This window comes from Ictidomys tridecemlineatus, chromosome 9 (assembly GCF_052094955.1).
Source record: "Ictidomys tridecemlineatus isolate mIctTri1 chromosome 9, mIctTri1.hap1, whole genome shotgun sequence".
Lineage (NCBI taxonomy): Eukaryota > Metazoa > Chordata > Mammalia > Rodentia > Sciuridae > Ictidomys > Ictidomys tridecemlineatus.
The window spans coordinates 133,369,586-133,385,317 of NC_135485.1; the positions used below are offsets into that span (position 1 = coordinate 133,369,586).

At 40.1% G+C, this 15,732-nt stretch overlaps 1 protein-coding gene across 1 annotated transcript; it reads right to left on the reverse strand.

Moving 5' to 3' along the window:
• Nucleotides 1–426: 426 nt before the first annotated feature.
• Rab33b (RAB33B, member RAS oncogene family) lies at nt 427–15,652 on the reverse strand. The gene is made up of 2 exons (XM_005327569.5): nt 15,404–15,652; nt 427–2,802 (listed from the first exon to the last, which is right to left on the reverse strand). Exons 1-2 carry the CDS (start codon nt 15,650–15,652, stop codon nt 2,362–2,364), a joined length of 690 nt encoding a protein of 229 aa, XP_005327626.1. The 3' UTR covers nt 427–2,361.
• Nucleotides 15,653–15,732: the final 80 nt, after the last annotated feature.

Sequence of the window (15,732 nt, forward strand, 5' to 3'; positions counted from 1 at the left end):
GGGCCTGAATTGCAGTCTTATACCTCGAATAGCTTCTGTCCTTCCACGTTTTTTCTAGTTGCATCTATTCATTCTGCTGAATTCTTTTATGTCCAAATAGATGTCAACCACTTTTATAGCATTTTCTGCTTACAATTAAGACTTTTGACTACCCCTACCCACAATGCTTGGAACCAGAAGTATTTTGGATTTGGGAATTTTTCTGGACTTTAGAATATCTGCATAGACTTTACTGCTGGTTGAATATCCCTAATCTGAAACACCAAAATGCTCCAAAATCCATACATTTTTGAATGGAAAAAGTTTTGGATTTGCAGATTAGGCATTTTCAACCTGTGTACATATATTATCTGGAAAGTGAGGTGGGGGAGAGGGATTCTTAAAAATTTTATATTCAACCCAGTAAACAAAGAAAACAAAACACCATTTCTTCATAACAAAGATGATTTATTGAACTTCATGGATAAATGTAACATACTTTTCTACAATAAAATTATTCAACTTTAGATTTCTTGAGGAAATATATTATTAGCAATATACTTTCATTTAAGCATTGTTAACAACAAACTACATTAGATTCTGGGGTAGTTTCCTTTGGTGTTCTCAAAGATTTTTCTAAAACATACCTGATATATCAATTAAAAGTGAGAGTTAAAATAAATTCACAGATTTACAAAATGTGTGATTTGTGCTTAAAAAAATTTATAATTAGTAATTAGATAGTCACCATTTTGGAAGTGATTTCAACAGTCAATAAGATGTTTTATAAATATTTTGGAATATCTAAAAGCTTTATCCCCATTCAACTGATAACATACCAAAAATTAAAATGTAAGTTGTTGCAAATGATACAAATATTTTAAAATTAATAAATTATTAAAGTGAAAAAATAAGTCCTTTCACAGAAGTATAAAGGACACTTAGTACTAACTTCTTACAAAAAAGAAAGTTAAATTACTTCTTTTTAAAATCATAATAACAGTACTGAAAAAACACAAATGTGCTTGGAAAGTCTATAAATTTTCTTCCCCCACTTTAGGAAATGTTCTGAAAAGCAACAGATTTCCTTCTTTAAAAAACTACTACAGCCATCACAACTACTCCAGCTGTCGTTTTACTATAAAAATAGTTACAAATCAATGTTAATTTAGATAAAGGTAAAAGGATTTTTATTTTTTAATTCCAGCATGATTAAGAAAAATGGATTAATCTTAAATACAAAAAAAGTCAATTTGAGCCCTAATACTTAAAGCTGAATATTTATTATAATCACTACTTTCATTTAGTTTATTTATAGATTTTTTTTTTTTTGGTAACTAAATTATCCAGTTAGGATCACCCTAATGATTAAACAGAAAATCCTAAACTAGATTAGAGGACATGTTTAATTGGTTTTCCACATTCTGCAAATATTTTAAGTACAATCATCTTTTTGACTTACTTTCATCTAAAATTCTCAAGGGCAGCAGAGTGTCAGTTTATGTGCACACTGCAGTTCAGTCCATGGCTTATATTCCATTTACGTAAAGAGCTTCATAGTCAAACGTGCTCTTTCTATGTGCAAAGTCTTAAATTCAAAATTAAAATACTTAGGGCAAAAAAATTTTGAAATATTCTTTCCATCACCGAGGGAACAGACGATATCTAACTTATTTTTTCACAATGAGGAGGAACTGTTTATTGTGACCATAAGTTTCAAACATTTTAAAAACTGATAATACCATACCATTACAGAAATACACACAGACTCAGATCGATTAGAGCAATGCCCTCGGAGCTACAGTCCAAACGCAATCTGAGTTCACGCAGCACTTAGTCATGAAGCTGCTCAGGGTGACGGGAGCAAGAGATACCAGGAACCCCCGTCACCAAAACCCCACCCCAAAGTTACAACTCCTCAGATGCTTTCAATTCGTTTTTTGCTGCTTAAAGATGATAAAATGAAGTATAAAGCACCTTGTGAAGTCACAGCATCTGCCCTCACACGGGACTTAACATCAGGAGGTGTATCCTGAACAGATTTTCTTTTTCAGTCCCAGGAGCGTGGGATGGAAGGGTTCCTGACTGGCACTTCCAGCATCGATCCCTGGAGGCCTCCTTCATGGGGCTCTCCATGGGAAGAGCTGGTAATCCTCCTAGGCTTGCTTCATTGTCAATCTCACTTCAAAACCAACTTTTCCCTTGTGTTGTCACAGTGACAAACTTGATTAAGTGGATACACAATACAAAAGTAAGCATGACACTGATAACAGTGAGGTGTCAGGATGATCCATTATATTTGAGATTAAATCTTAAGACTTATCACTGTCATTCTCCAAAAGCATTTTTAGTCAAAATGAGATAGTGCAATAAAGCTGTTATTTAGCACCAGCATGTCACTGCAGGCTTTGCTTCAGGTTTCAGGATAATTCCGTTATCAGGGGGTTGACTAAGCATTAATGGTTTGTGGCTCTTAAGCTTATGAGCCAAGGTCATAAATATAGCTTCCACATGGTCATTATCATTGGGGTTTTTAGCAGAGGTTTCAAACAAAGGCATACTGTGTGTGTCAGCAAATTTCTGTGCCAAGTCTGTGGGTACCTGAATGGCACTTCTCAAGTCACATTTATTTCCAACGAGAATCCGTGGTATATCATTTGCTAGCAAATGCTGTTTGCATTCCTCGATCCAAGATGGCAGGCTGTGAAAACTAGCCATGTTGGTCATGTCATACACGAAGACGACAGCGTGCACATTTCTGTAGTAGTGCTGTACCATGCTCTTCCTGAACCGCTCTTGTCCTGCGGTGTCCCACAACTGGATCTTAAAATGGAAAAAAAAAAAAAAAGAAAAAGAAAAACAGAAAGTCTGTCAAGAAATGTCCTCATTAATGCGTGGTCTCTGGGAACACCCAGCTCGCGATGCCTGACTGCCCTCTTCTGGAGCCGTCCAGTGTGGCCTCTGGGATCCAGACTGCACGACACTAGCAGAGTACCCCACAATTAAATCCCAGTACAAGTGGCAGGACAAATATTTCCATTTGGCATTTTCTAAATTTCATTACATCAAATTTCTCTGATAAAAATCATACCTCAAAAATTTATTTTAAAATGTTAAGAGAAAAATACATTGGGTTTTAACAAACACTTAACTCCTATAAATTTGGTTATTGTATGTTCCTCTGTACCTTTCCTAGTCTAACTTAAAATATTTAGACTTAAGAAACATGGCGATAAGAGGTCCAACCCTCAAACCAACACACATACACATTCTGTAAGGTATGGGTCACTTGAAAATTTTAAAGTGCTAAACACTCAAATTATCTAATTCTAAACATTTCTTTCAACAAAACTATCTCAGTATCTCCTAGTGGGAACACGGAAGGGATCCAGGGCAATGATGTCCAGGGCCAAATGTAAGCCATATCATGATTCACATGAAACAATGAATAAAACAAAGTTAAATGACGAGGGTACCGGTCATGCAGATTTACTTAGATAACTTTATACCGAAAGATTTGCATGACATCTAGACAGAGTAAGCGCTGAAAGCCTGAACTAGTAATTTCTCACACAGTGATGTGGCAACAGAAGGGAACCACCTGAGGGGACACCGTACTTGGCCAAAATGTAGATTAGAAGGTATGAACGCCTCAGAATTTGCCCGCTGGTATGAATGGTAAGTCCTTTTACCTTTGTTCCAGGCAAAAACAAAAGATACTATACAATCTTGATTTCCTGTGTTCTCCTAGCACTGGGAGGTGAGGGTGATATAATTCTAGCCAATTTGCAGATAGTCCTCTCATGGGTTTCCAGGAAAACTACTGCTTTTATGATTAAAAAAAAAAAAAAAGGCCATTTGGGCCATGCATGGTGGTGCACACCTGTAATCGCAGCAACTTGGGAGGTTGAGGCAGGGAATCTCAAGCTTGAGGCCAGCCTCAGCAAATTAGTGAGACCCTGTCTAAAAATAAAAAAATAAAAGGGCTGGGGATGTGGCTGAGTAGTTAAGTGCCCCTGGGTTCAAACCCCATTTTACCCCCTGCCAAAAAAAAGAAGAAGAAGAAGAAAGAGCATTTAGCACGGTCTCCGGCTCCTCTCTTACCCTTTCCCTTTCTGCCTGGCATGAGATACAATGCCTGGAAATACAGCAGCCATCCTATGCCATGAAGCCAGACCCACAAGAAAGGCACAGCAGAAGCACAAAGCTAACACCCAGCTGGCGAGTGCCATCAGATGGACTGCCACCTCTGGTCTCCTGAGTACATGACAAAAGCAAGACCTCATATGGATAAACTGCACAGCTGAATTTCTCTTCCATGTGGCTGAATACCATCTAAGTATTACTTCCTATATACCACTTGAAACCTATGCTCCTCACACTCACATAAATCAGAAAGCACAAAGTTTTCTTCAGTACTGCACAAGACCGTGTCTCAAGGTGAATCATCATAAAATACACATTTTGTGATATGAACAACATAATTAACAGATGGGTCATAAAGACTGTCACATAAATCATTAGCTGTTTACAAAGCACACTAACAACTAACATCAACAAATATTTACTCAACAACCTGTAGGTTATGGCTACACTTTTAGGCCTTAGTGCCCTCAATGATAAAAGGAAAGCTAGTTCCAGACCTTACAAATGAATACTAAATACTAGCTACATGACTTTGCAGAGAGCCAATAAAACAAATGTATAATTCTTTAAAAATACAACTTATGGGGCTAGGGCTGGGGCTCAGTGGTAGGGCACTTGCCTAGCATGTGTGAGGCACTGGGTTCAATTCTCAGCACCACATATAAATAAATAAAATAAAGGTCTATCAACAACTAAAAATATATACAATTCATTTCCTTTCCTTCCTTCCCTCCCTCCTTCTCTCCCTCCTTTCATGGCCTTGCACTTGCTAGGCAAATGCTCTACCTTCAAGCTACAATCTCAGCCTTTTTATTTAATTCTGCAACAGTCCCACTAAGTTGCTGAAGCTGGACTCAAACTTGCATTCCTCCTCCCTCAGGCTCCAGAGGAGCTGGGATTACAGGAGCATACCCCACACCCAGCTACAACTTTCCTTTTCTAAAAAAATTCACCTTTTTTTTTTTCACCCCAACTAGCATGCTAAGAATAAAAACACTCTATATAGGGCTAGGGATGTGGCTCAAGCGATAGCGTGCTCGCCTGGCATGCGTGCGGCCCGGTTTGATCCTCAGCACCACATACAAAGATGTTGTGTCCGCCGAAAACTATAAATAAATAAATAAATATTAAAAACTTCTCTCTCTCTCTCTCAAAAAAAAAAAAAGACTCTAGTAAATGACCTAAATTGAACTAACTGATCATTGAAAATTAAAAAAAAAAACACTCTATGTACAATTAAACATGTTTCAAACTATAGAAGTCAGACTTTTCTTTGGCCAACTGATTTTCAACAAGAGTCTCAAAACAATTCAGTGGCAGTTAGGGGAGAATAGTTATTTGAACACAAGGGACAACAATCAAAAATGAGGTTGGATCTCTACTTCTAAGCATATGCAAAAACTTTCTCAAAATGGATCAAAGATCTAAATTGAAAAGCTAAATCTTTAAGATGTATAAGAAGAAAACATGGGGGTAAATCTTTGTAACCTTGGACTAGATATTGGTTTCTAGATATAATAAATAAAGCATAAACCGCCAAAGTAAAGGCTAAATCAGACTTCATCAAAATTAAAAATGTTTGTGCTTCAAGTCACTATCAAGCAAGTGAAGACAATTCACAGAATATGAGAAAATATCTGCAAATAAAATCTATCTGAAAAGGGTCTAGTAGCTCACACCTCAGTGATAAAAGATACATAAATAAAAATTTAAGAATCGAGATGTTTCTCCAAAGATAACACAAATGGCCAACAAGCACTCGACATCATTAGTTATCAGAGAAATGCAAACCAAAACCACACTGGGGACCGCAGGTGCAGCCCATTGACTAGGCACTTGCCTGGCATGCATCAGGCCCTGGGTTCAATTCCCAGCACCCAAAACAGTCTAAAACTTCAGAAATTAAAGTCACAATTAAATACCACTCTACATGTACTAGGAGGGACATAATCAAAAAGACAATCACCAATGTTGATAATAATGTAGAAAAAGCAGAACTTTCACACTTTGATGAGGAGGACATATAATAGCACAGCCATTTTGGAAAGCAGTTTGGCAGATCCTCACTAGAGTAAAACAGCTTGTTATCCAGCCACAAAAAGGAGTAGTACTGACACATGCCATAATGAGAACGAACTCCCAAGAAGGCTAAGTGAAAACACAAGATATGTTCTGTAGGATTCAGTTTATGTAACTATATATAATATATAGATTCAGGAAGACAGAGCACAGATGGGTGGTTGTCTGGGCTGGGGAAGGAGAGAGACCATCTACTGTTTCTCTTTGGAGGAAGGGAAATAATTCTGTCACTCTACAGAGGTGGTGCCTGCACATCGTGTATATTCTAAATGTCACTGAATTGTTCACTCGAAAATAGTTTCTTTTAAGTTATTTGAATTTCACCCCAATATATCAGGAGGAAAAAGGCTAAACAGAGACTTAACATATGATCCAACAATCCTACTTCCAAGTTTACACCCAAGAGAAATGGTTCACATAAAAATGTGAACAGAAATGTTCCCAGCAGCATTATTCATATTCATCAAGAGGCAGAAATAATCCAAATACCCACCAACTGATGAAGGAACAAAATGCGGTGTGACCACGCTGCAGAACCTTACCTGGTCATTAACAGAAATAAAGTACTGGTACACGTGCAGCATGGGTGAATCTAGAAGACTTTCAAGGGGAAGAGGCTAGACACAGAAGGCCACAGATTCTAAGATTCTGTCTACATGAAATGTCCAGTCTAGGCAAACTTCTGGGGTCAAGCAAATTTATGGTTGCCAGAGTGTGAGGGAAAAGGGATAGGGAAGGACTATTAATGGAATAAGACTTCTTTCTCCAGTGAAATGTTCTGAAATTAGACACTGAGATGGTTGTAGCCTTGTAAATACACTAAAAACACCATACACTAAAAACTGCATATTTTTAAAGTACTAGATTTTTTTTTTTTTTTTTTGGTACAAAGGATTGAACCCAGAGGTGTTCTACCCATGAGCTACATCAACAACCCTTTTTATTTTGAGATAGGGCCTCCACTCAGTTGCCCATACTAGACTTGAACTTGTGATCCTCTTGCCTCAGCTTCCAAAGTAGCTGGGATTATAGGTGTGTGCCCCCACTAAAAAGGTGAATTTTGTGGTATGTTAATTTTATCTCAAGTTTTAATGAAAAAAGAAACTTCAAGCTCTTTCTTTAGCATTTAGAAGGACATTGTGATTTTGATAACAAATCTAATGATCACATAAAAGCTATCCAAATAAACTGGAGCTGAGTTTTCTCTTTAAATAATATTTCCCGTTGTTTGGGTATTCAAAATTCACTCAAATAATAAAGGACAATTCGCAAGGTTTTAAGGATACTCACAGGGGCTGGGATGGAGCTCAGTGGTACAGCGCTTGGCTGGCATGCACGAGGACCTGGGTTCCACCCCAGCACGATGCACACAAAAGTATACTCAGGTTAAAAACAAACAAAAAGCAGATAAAAAGAAAATATATACCCAAACACTAACAATGGCTGTCTTTAAGGCAACTGCCCCTTTTAATTCTACCTTTCTGAGCACACATTTCTTTTATAAAAACAAACTCAAACTTAAGAATTTTCACCCACAGAAACCCTTTTATTTGGGATACCAATGCAGTAGTTCTGCACCTCTACCATGGGTCCCGCTGGAAACCCCATGCATTCCAATCTACCAAGACTTTGAGGAAAGACAAGTATGACTAAAAACTTCAGCTGATGCGTCACTTGGCTTTCAGAGGCTGTTTAATCTTAAAACCAGGGCTAACATTATGGGTCCATTCCCCCCACGTTTGAGCAAAGAAATCTTTTTCACCCCCCTCAGGACTGGGGAGGCAGCCCACTTGCTAGGCAAGTGCTCTACCACTGAGCTACACAACCAGCCCTTACTAAAACTTTTTTGTATTTTGAAACAGGGTCTCAATACATTGTCCAGGCTGGCCTTGAACTTTCTTTCCTGCCTGGCTGAGATAACAGGTGTGTGCCACACCCAGTTGGGAAGGGAAGTTTTACTATCCTTCTCCTCCCTGTCTCACCAATTACTGTCTCTCCCAACAATGGAAGGAGCGTTGGTAATCTACTAATTATCTCTCCAGGGCTTCACACATCAGGGTACCTTACAGGGACTAGGCCAGATCCTTTACATGTATCACTTTCCTGTGTTCAGTGCCATGGAGTAACTACCCAACCTCGAAGCAAAGAAGAGGAAGCCAAGGTCTACCAAATTAAGAATTCACCCAAGGAGTTACAACTCAGTGGTAGAGCACTTGCCTCTCATGCATGAGGCACTGGGTTCAATCCTCAGCACCACATAAAAATAAATAAATAAAGACATTGTGTCCATTTAGAACTTAAAAAAAAAAAAAAAAAAAAAAGATTCACCCAAGGTCACAGAACTACTAAGTCTTAAGGCCAAGATTCAAACCTGGGCTGCCTGATTCTACAGTGTGCTCAATGTTTCCGGAAGTCTAATGTCCATTCCTGCTTCTGTTAAAAGCACCTCATTCTCCCTGGGGAACCATCCCTTCCCTGCTTTCAATTCATGTGAGCCCCTGGCTCTTAGGTTAGGCAAGTGACCTAGACCTGACTAGGCAGCACCGCACCCCACGCCATCACCGCCCGCCCTGGTTTAGGCAAACAGAGAAACTAACTTCTGCTACCACGCAGGCCTTTAGCACCAGACCTCAGCAATTTCCAGTTCACCAGTTTGTGAACCAAGGGGTCACAAATTAAGATTCTTCATAGGGTGCCCCAGCTGCTAATACTCCAGTTCACTGAATCCAAGGGACCAATTAGGTCTTCTAACCACCAACACATTTTAAGAGATAAAGTATTGATTTCTTTCTTTCTTTCTTTCTTTTTTTTTGGTACCCAGGGATTATCCCAGGGGCACTGCATTATCCCCAGCACTTTTTTATATTTTATTAGCGATAGGATCTTACTGAGTTGCTTAGGGCCTTGCTTAGTTGAACTTGTGATCCTCCTGCCTCAGTCCTCCAAGTCTTAACTTAATTCTTTTAAGGTACAAGTTGACTTCAAACTTCTATTCTCTACAGCTACATCAGGCATTTTGATCTTATCTTTGCTCCACAATTCACCTTCATATCCATAACGATCTCCCTATGCTCCAACCCCATGGTCCTAGCAACCAGGCAGACATTTTCACTTGAATATGCCAAACTCCTGGCTAAGACAGGGGCTTGGGCTAGGGTAGTGGCTCAGTGGTAGAGCATTCACCTAGCACATTTGGGGCGCTGGGTTCAATCCTCAGCACCACATAAAACAATAAATAAATAGGTACTGTGTCCAACTACAACTAAAAATAAATATAAAAATAAAACAGGGGCTTGTAAAATTCAAAGTTCCAGAAAACGCCCTTAGTCTCTAATTGTGCCACTTCCAGTCACCCAGACTCAACCTCATTGCTGAGTCATCACCAAAAGCCAGCTAGTTAAACCTTGAGCTTCATCTTCAAACTACCTTTTTTTTTTTTTTTAATTTAGCTCTGTCTTTTCATGAGCTTCTCTTATCAGTTCAACTCTGCATTTCCAGAGCAGACTGCCAATGGGTCTCCTGTCTCTATACACTCAACACTTATCCAGGGTACCTACCTACTACGTGGTTTAGGTATGAGGCTAGACAGGGAGTCCATGGGATAACTGGACATGGATCCCACCTCAAATCTAACGTAGCAAGGGAGCATGACACACATATAACAGTGAGATGGAGGCACCTGCAGGGTCCACAGGGAGTGCACTTGAGAAGAGTGGAGGGAGTCCTTGATAGAGATCACAGACTTGAGTAAAGAAGAATGACATGTGGTCAATATGGGAAGGGGGATATTCCAAGCAGAGAGTGGGGGAAAGAAGAAACAGGGTCCAATGTATCGTTTGCTCGACCATAGGATATGTGAAAGAAATAAATGGGAAATAATGTTAGAAAAGCAGCGTGGAAGCCAGGCGCCACTGTGGCGTCCACCTGTAATCCAGGCTGCAGGGGAGACTGAGCAGGAGGCTCTCAAGTACAAGGCCAGCCTGGGCAATTCACCAAGACCCTGTTTCAAAAAACAAAACAACAACAAGAGCAAATAGACCAATGAAGGAAGGCTTGTGCTATTTTAATAATTGGAATTTTATAACACGAGGCAGGGAAAATTTATCTCCCTGGATCCCACTAGTCTGGCATTTTAGGCAACAATGAACAAAATGGAAGCTGAAGAGTAGGTGTGGGAGCTCATCTGGCTTGCTGTGACAGTTCAGAGATCTGGAAAAAACACTTGAGCTAGGATTTTGAAGCAGGAGAAATTATGCAGCTAGATGACCAATTGGATTTAGAAAGCAAAGGAGAGGGGCTAGGCCTCAGGAAGAAGAGCATGAACTGGGTGAACTCTGAATTTGTCAGGAAATCTTATTGTCTTTCCCAGCCAGATATCTAAACATCAGACTAGGGGTGTGGCTCAATGGTAAAGCACTGTGTAGCATGCTTGAGGCCTTGTGTTCGACCCCCAGAACTAAAAAAAAAAGAGTAATAAAATTTGAAAATCTTTCTTAGATTACAGGCCACATAAAAACCAGCAGCAGACCATTTTTGCCCCTAAGCACAGTTCAGGAACCCTTGCAATATTTTGTAATTCTTTATATTTAACAAAATGTCTTTTTTTTTTTGGCTAACTATTACTCATCAAATATTTGATTCACTAACAGGGGCAGAGGAGCCTGGTTTTTCCCCTTAAGTTAATATTAACATCTTGTATTTAACATGGCAAAATTTCTTTCCTACTTTTACAAATAAGGAAGCTATTGAAATGTTCAAGCAGGAGCTACTGACCCCAAATGGGAGGATTAATTAAATCTAAAAGCACGAGGCTTTTTATAATGTGTCTGCCATAGATGGGAGAAAGAAATATTGCTAGTCCGGATGGGGACAAATGTAGGGAAGGAGCATATGGCTTACAGTTGGGAGATTCGATTTAAAAGTCAAATGCATCTTTATTTAAGGGATTACTTCTATAAATTCTATTCAACTCCCAAAATTCTGCAAACAAGACTTTCTACTTTCAATTATATATACATAGTGCCTAGAATTAGCTTAGTGAATACAAACTTTTCATTTCATGAAGCATTTAAACTGAAAGGGCACTGTTTTAAATCATGGGCTCTGAAAAATTTTCCAGTCCACAATTATGAAGACATTTTAACACAATATCTCACTTTAACCAAACAAAAAATATCTGGAATGTCATTGTATTAGTAAAGTAGTATAGAATTCTCCAGCTTAAGACCAAAAAATTTTAAGAAATGCCAGTCAGATCCGGCATACGATATTCCAAGGAGACATGAACATGACATGAATATTTTATCAGCGCTTATGATTCACAGGTTAGCAAAACCAGGGAAGCAGCAGTAAATGGGATAAAGATTTTCTCTATCAATTTTCAGTTAAAAAAAAAAAAAGGCACTAGTGGGCTGGGGTTGTGGCTCAGCAGTAGAGCACTCACCTAGCATGTGTGAGGCCCTGGGTTCAATCCTCAGCGCCACATAGAAATAAATAAAATAAAGGTATTGTCTCCACCTATAACTAAAAAAATATATATATATATTAGGGGCTGGGATTATGGCTCAGTGGTAGAGTGCTCCTCTAGCACATGTGAGGCCCTGGGTTCAATCCTCAGCACCACATAAAAATAAATAAATAAAATAAAGGTATTGTTTAAAAAAATGGAGAAGAATATGGCACATTAAGTATATACTTAAAATATATATATAAAACAAAATAGGCACTAAAAAAGTTTTGTTCTTTCCAACATAGCTGCCATCTTTTTCTACTACAGAAGCCTCAGAATATTTCTGTAATCTTTTCACCCATAAAATCTCAAGTCTTGCTGGGCACAGTGGCACATGCCTGCAATCCCAGCTACTTAGGAGACTGAGGCAGGCAGATCCCAAGTCTGAGGACAGCCTCAGAAAATTAGGGAGGCCCTAAGCAACTTAGTGATACCCTGTTTCAAAATAAAACATAAAAAGAATTGAGGATGTAGCTCAGTGGTAAAGTACCCCTAGGTTCAATCCCCAGTAAAAATAAAACAAAACAAAACCCTTAAGTCTTACAGATGAAGGCAAGACACCAACACACAAAACAAACAAAACAAAAAGAACCAACACACAAAACAAAGTTCTCAGCTCCATCCTGCCCGTGAGTCTGGCTTACAGATCCCTGCCCTCGGCCCTGTAGTTAAGTATTCAACAACTTTATACACTGGACATACTGTGTAGTTTTTTGGTATTAATAACTCTTAAAATTTGCACCTGATTCATCTGTGAGCAATTTTCCAGTCCAACTTTTGGGAGAATTTCTCTCCCCTTCAGCTGTCTACTCGTGCCCTCCTCTACCTCTAGTTTTCTTCTTTGGGCACTAACCCTAACTCCAACCCTAATGGTAACAAGCACAAAAAGTAATGTTCAAGACATCAGGAAAGGCAGTCTATCTACAGACATCAACTATGAACCTGGTACTTCATATATGCTCTCATTTAATCCTCCTATCAGTCTGATAAAGTATTACGATCCTAATTTTTCAGATTCTGAGAAGTTAAGGAACCTGCTCAAGGACCAGGGTGACCAACTATCCCAGTGTGCCTTAGGGGTTCCTAATTTTAAAACCTGTACAGTCTCAGGCAGTTGATCACTCTACAAAGAACACATAGTCTATCTTACTCCACTATGTGTTGCTTTTCTAAAGAATCCTGAGACTGAGTAATTTCTAAAGTATAGAGGTTTATACAGCTAGTACTTCTGGAGGCTGGGATGTACACACACGGAGCCCAGATCTGATGGGGGTCTTTCACTGAATTACAACAAGGTGGAGGGCACTGCATGGTTGAGGCAGAACAAGCCTGCTTTTACAACAAAGCCACTCCATGATAACCCATGAATCCATGAACGGACTAACCTCTACACCCATCAATCCATGAACATATTGACCCATCATGAGGACAGAGCCTTCATCACCCAATCGCTTCCCAAAGGACCCATACTCACATATGCTAACATATGAATTTGGAGATTAAGTTTCCAACACATGAATCTGGGGGTCTGGGGGACATACTCAAACCATACTTTTTTTTTTTGGTACTGGGGATTTAAATCAGGGGCATTTTACCACAAGCTACATTCCCATCCCTTTTTATTTTTTATTATGAGACAGGATTTCATAAGTTGCTGAGGCCCTCATTAATTTGCTAAGACTGGCCTCAAATGTGTGATCCTCCTGTCTCAGCCTCCCAAATCACTAGGATTACAAGTGTATGCCACCATGCCTAGTTCTTAACCTTTCATAGGTTCATATTTGAACCCAGGTTGATTGGGCTCCAAAGCCTGAGAACTTTCTCCAAGAATTCCTGTTACTCCCATTATAAACTCTCAAACTTCAGAAGCCACATTTTCTTCCCCACAGGCTTCTGAGCTTACTCTAATTTTGGTAAATGATTAGTTTCTCCTTATTCTGTTTTCCTCTACAATGTTCACTTTGTTTTTCTTTTTCTTCTTTTTTTTTTTTTACAGTGCTGGGAATTAAACCCAGAGCTTCATGCATGCTAGGCAAGCACTACTGGATAATAAAAAATTACTGTACAATTAAAAAGCAAAAGAGAGCCAGGGGTAATAGCACCCGTCTGTAATCCCAGCTGCTCCAAGACTGAGACAGAAGTATCGCAAGTTCAAAGCCAGCCTCAGCAACTTAGCGAGGCTCTAAGCAACTTAGTGAGACTCTGTTTCAAAATTAAAAAAAAAAAAAAAAAAATTAAAGGGCTAGGGATGTGGCTCAGTGGTTGAGCACCCCTGGGTTTAATCCCTGGTTTAAACAAAACAAACAAACAAAAACAAAAAACAAAAAAAAAAGCAAAGGGGGCTACAGAAAGGTTGATTTCTTTTACCTCAGCCTATTTCTCCTTTACTATTATTAACAGTAAAAGCCCTTTGCGGGTGGGATAGGGCAGTAATTAGGGAACTGAAAAACCGATTGTGCTTGCCTCGAGGATATAAGGGCAAGATGACCCAAGAAAGCCTGTTCCTACCCATCTCCAACTGGCCTGAGGTAAAGATGACCACCAATTTAAAGCAGAAAGTGAAATCTATAGGGTAAGGAAGGCAGGGCAGTTCCTGTGCTCCCTATGTCCTAAGGAGAGATATTAAGTGGTATTTAATGGGCGTTTGAAAGGAAGTGTGTCTAAGGTGTATTCCGTCAGGAGGTCTCCGCCTTGTCATTGATCCTCAGGCACCAGTGCCCTCATTCCAACCCCTCAGGACCCTAGCCCTCCTCAGACCTAATACCATCTCTAATATTACTCAGTGACCCAGTATCAGGAGCCACCAGTAATGACTTCAAGGTAAAAAAGAATTGAGAGAGGATCTGGGTTGGTATTGAGATGCGGTTTCCAACAGGGCACAGTGGCACAGGTCTCTAATCAATCCCAGCTACCTGGCAGGCTGAGGCAGAAGGATCACAAGTTCAGGCTGGCCTGGACAACTTAGGGTAACACTCTCTCTATAAAAAGTGCTGGAGATGTAGCTCAGTGGTAGTAGAGTGCTTGCCTAGCATGCACCAAGTCCTGGGTTCCATCTCCAGCAATGTCAAAAAAAAAAAAAAAGATACCCTTTGGCACCCAAATAGGAATTATCATACACAGAATGTTTTTTTGTGGAAAAATGGATTATTCCAAACAAATCAATGTCATACAGAAACTCCCGTAGCAAAACTGTATGGAATTACCTAAGTACTTCCTCAAAGGCAACAGGCTTTACTTCCACAATACTTTGGGCAGTGCGTGAATGAATGCTCAATAACTAACGTTTACATAATGGATTTCCTCTGCTTGATGAATTTCACTGCTTTTCCTTCGGTCGTATTTCACTGACTCCCACCCAGCATATGAGACACAGCCAATGAGTCAGTAAATACTCTCTACATTCTGGATACTCAGAGAGTGGTCCACGGACTCGCTGCATCTGCGTCATTTGGGGGGCTTATCAAATCAGAATGTGCATTTTTTAAAAAAAACAAGATTCCCAGGCAAATCGCATGCACATCAAAGTTAGAGGAACATTCCTTAGAATTTTGCTGTATATAAATTCTTCCAATCTCTACATCAGCGTAACAAAAAAAAAATTCTACAGAGGGCCAGAAATCAGCCCACGGAGGGGTTGGGACACTTGTCACGCGGGGCGTCCTTCTCCCTGACAGTCCCCCATCCGCTCACCTTGATGCGCTCCCCATCAATCTCCACCGCTCGCTCTCGGAAATCCACCCCGATGGTGGCCTCGGTGCGGTCGGGGAAGCGGCCGGCGCAGAAGCGGTAGGTCAGGCACGTCTTGCCCACATTGGAGTCGCCGATCACGATGATCTTGAAGATGCGGGAGCGGGCCGGAGGCAGGCACCCCGAGCCCCCGGACACCGTGCAGCTGGAGGAGAAGCTTGCCTCGAGCGACGACTCCATCTCCGAAGCCATTCTCCCGACCCGCCCCCAACTGAGGCGGAGGAGAGGAGACGCAGAGAGGGGGAGGAATTACGCCACCGCCACGAGCGCGC

Coding starts and splice junctions, on each gene's coding strand:
- Rab33b (XM_005327569.5), bottom strand. CDS start 15,652: ATGGCTTCGGAGATGGAGTCGTCGCTCGAGGCAAGCTTCTCCTCCAGC. Junction 2,803..15,403: donor TTGATGGGGAGCGCATCAAG/GTGAGCGGATGG, acceptor TTCCATTTTAAG/ATCCAGTTGTGGGACACCGC.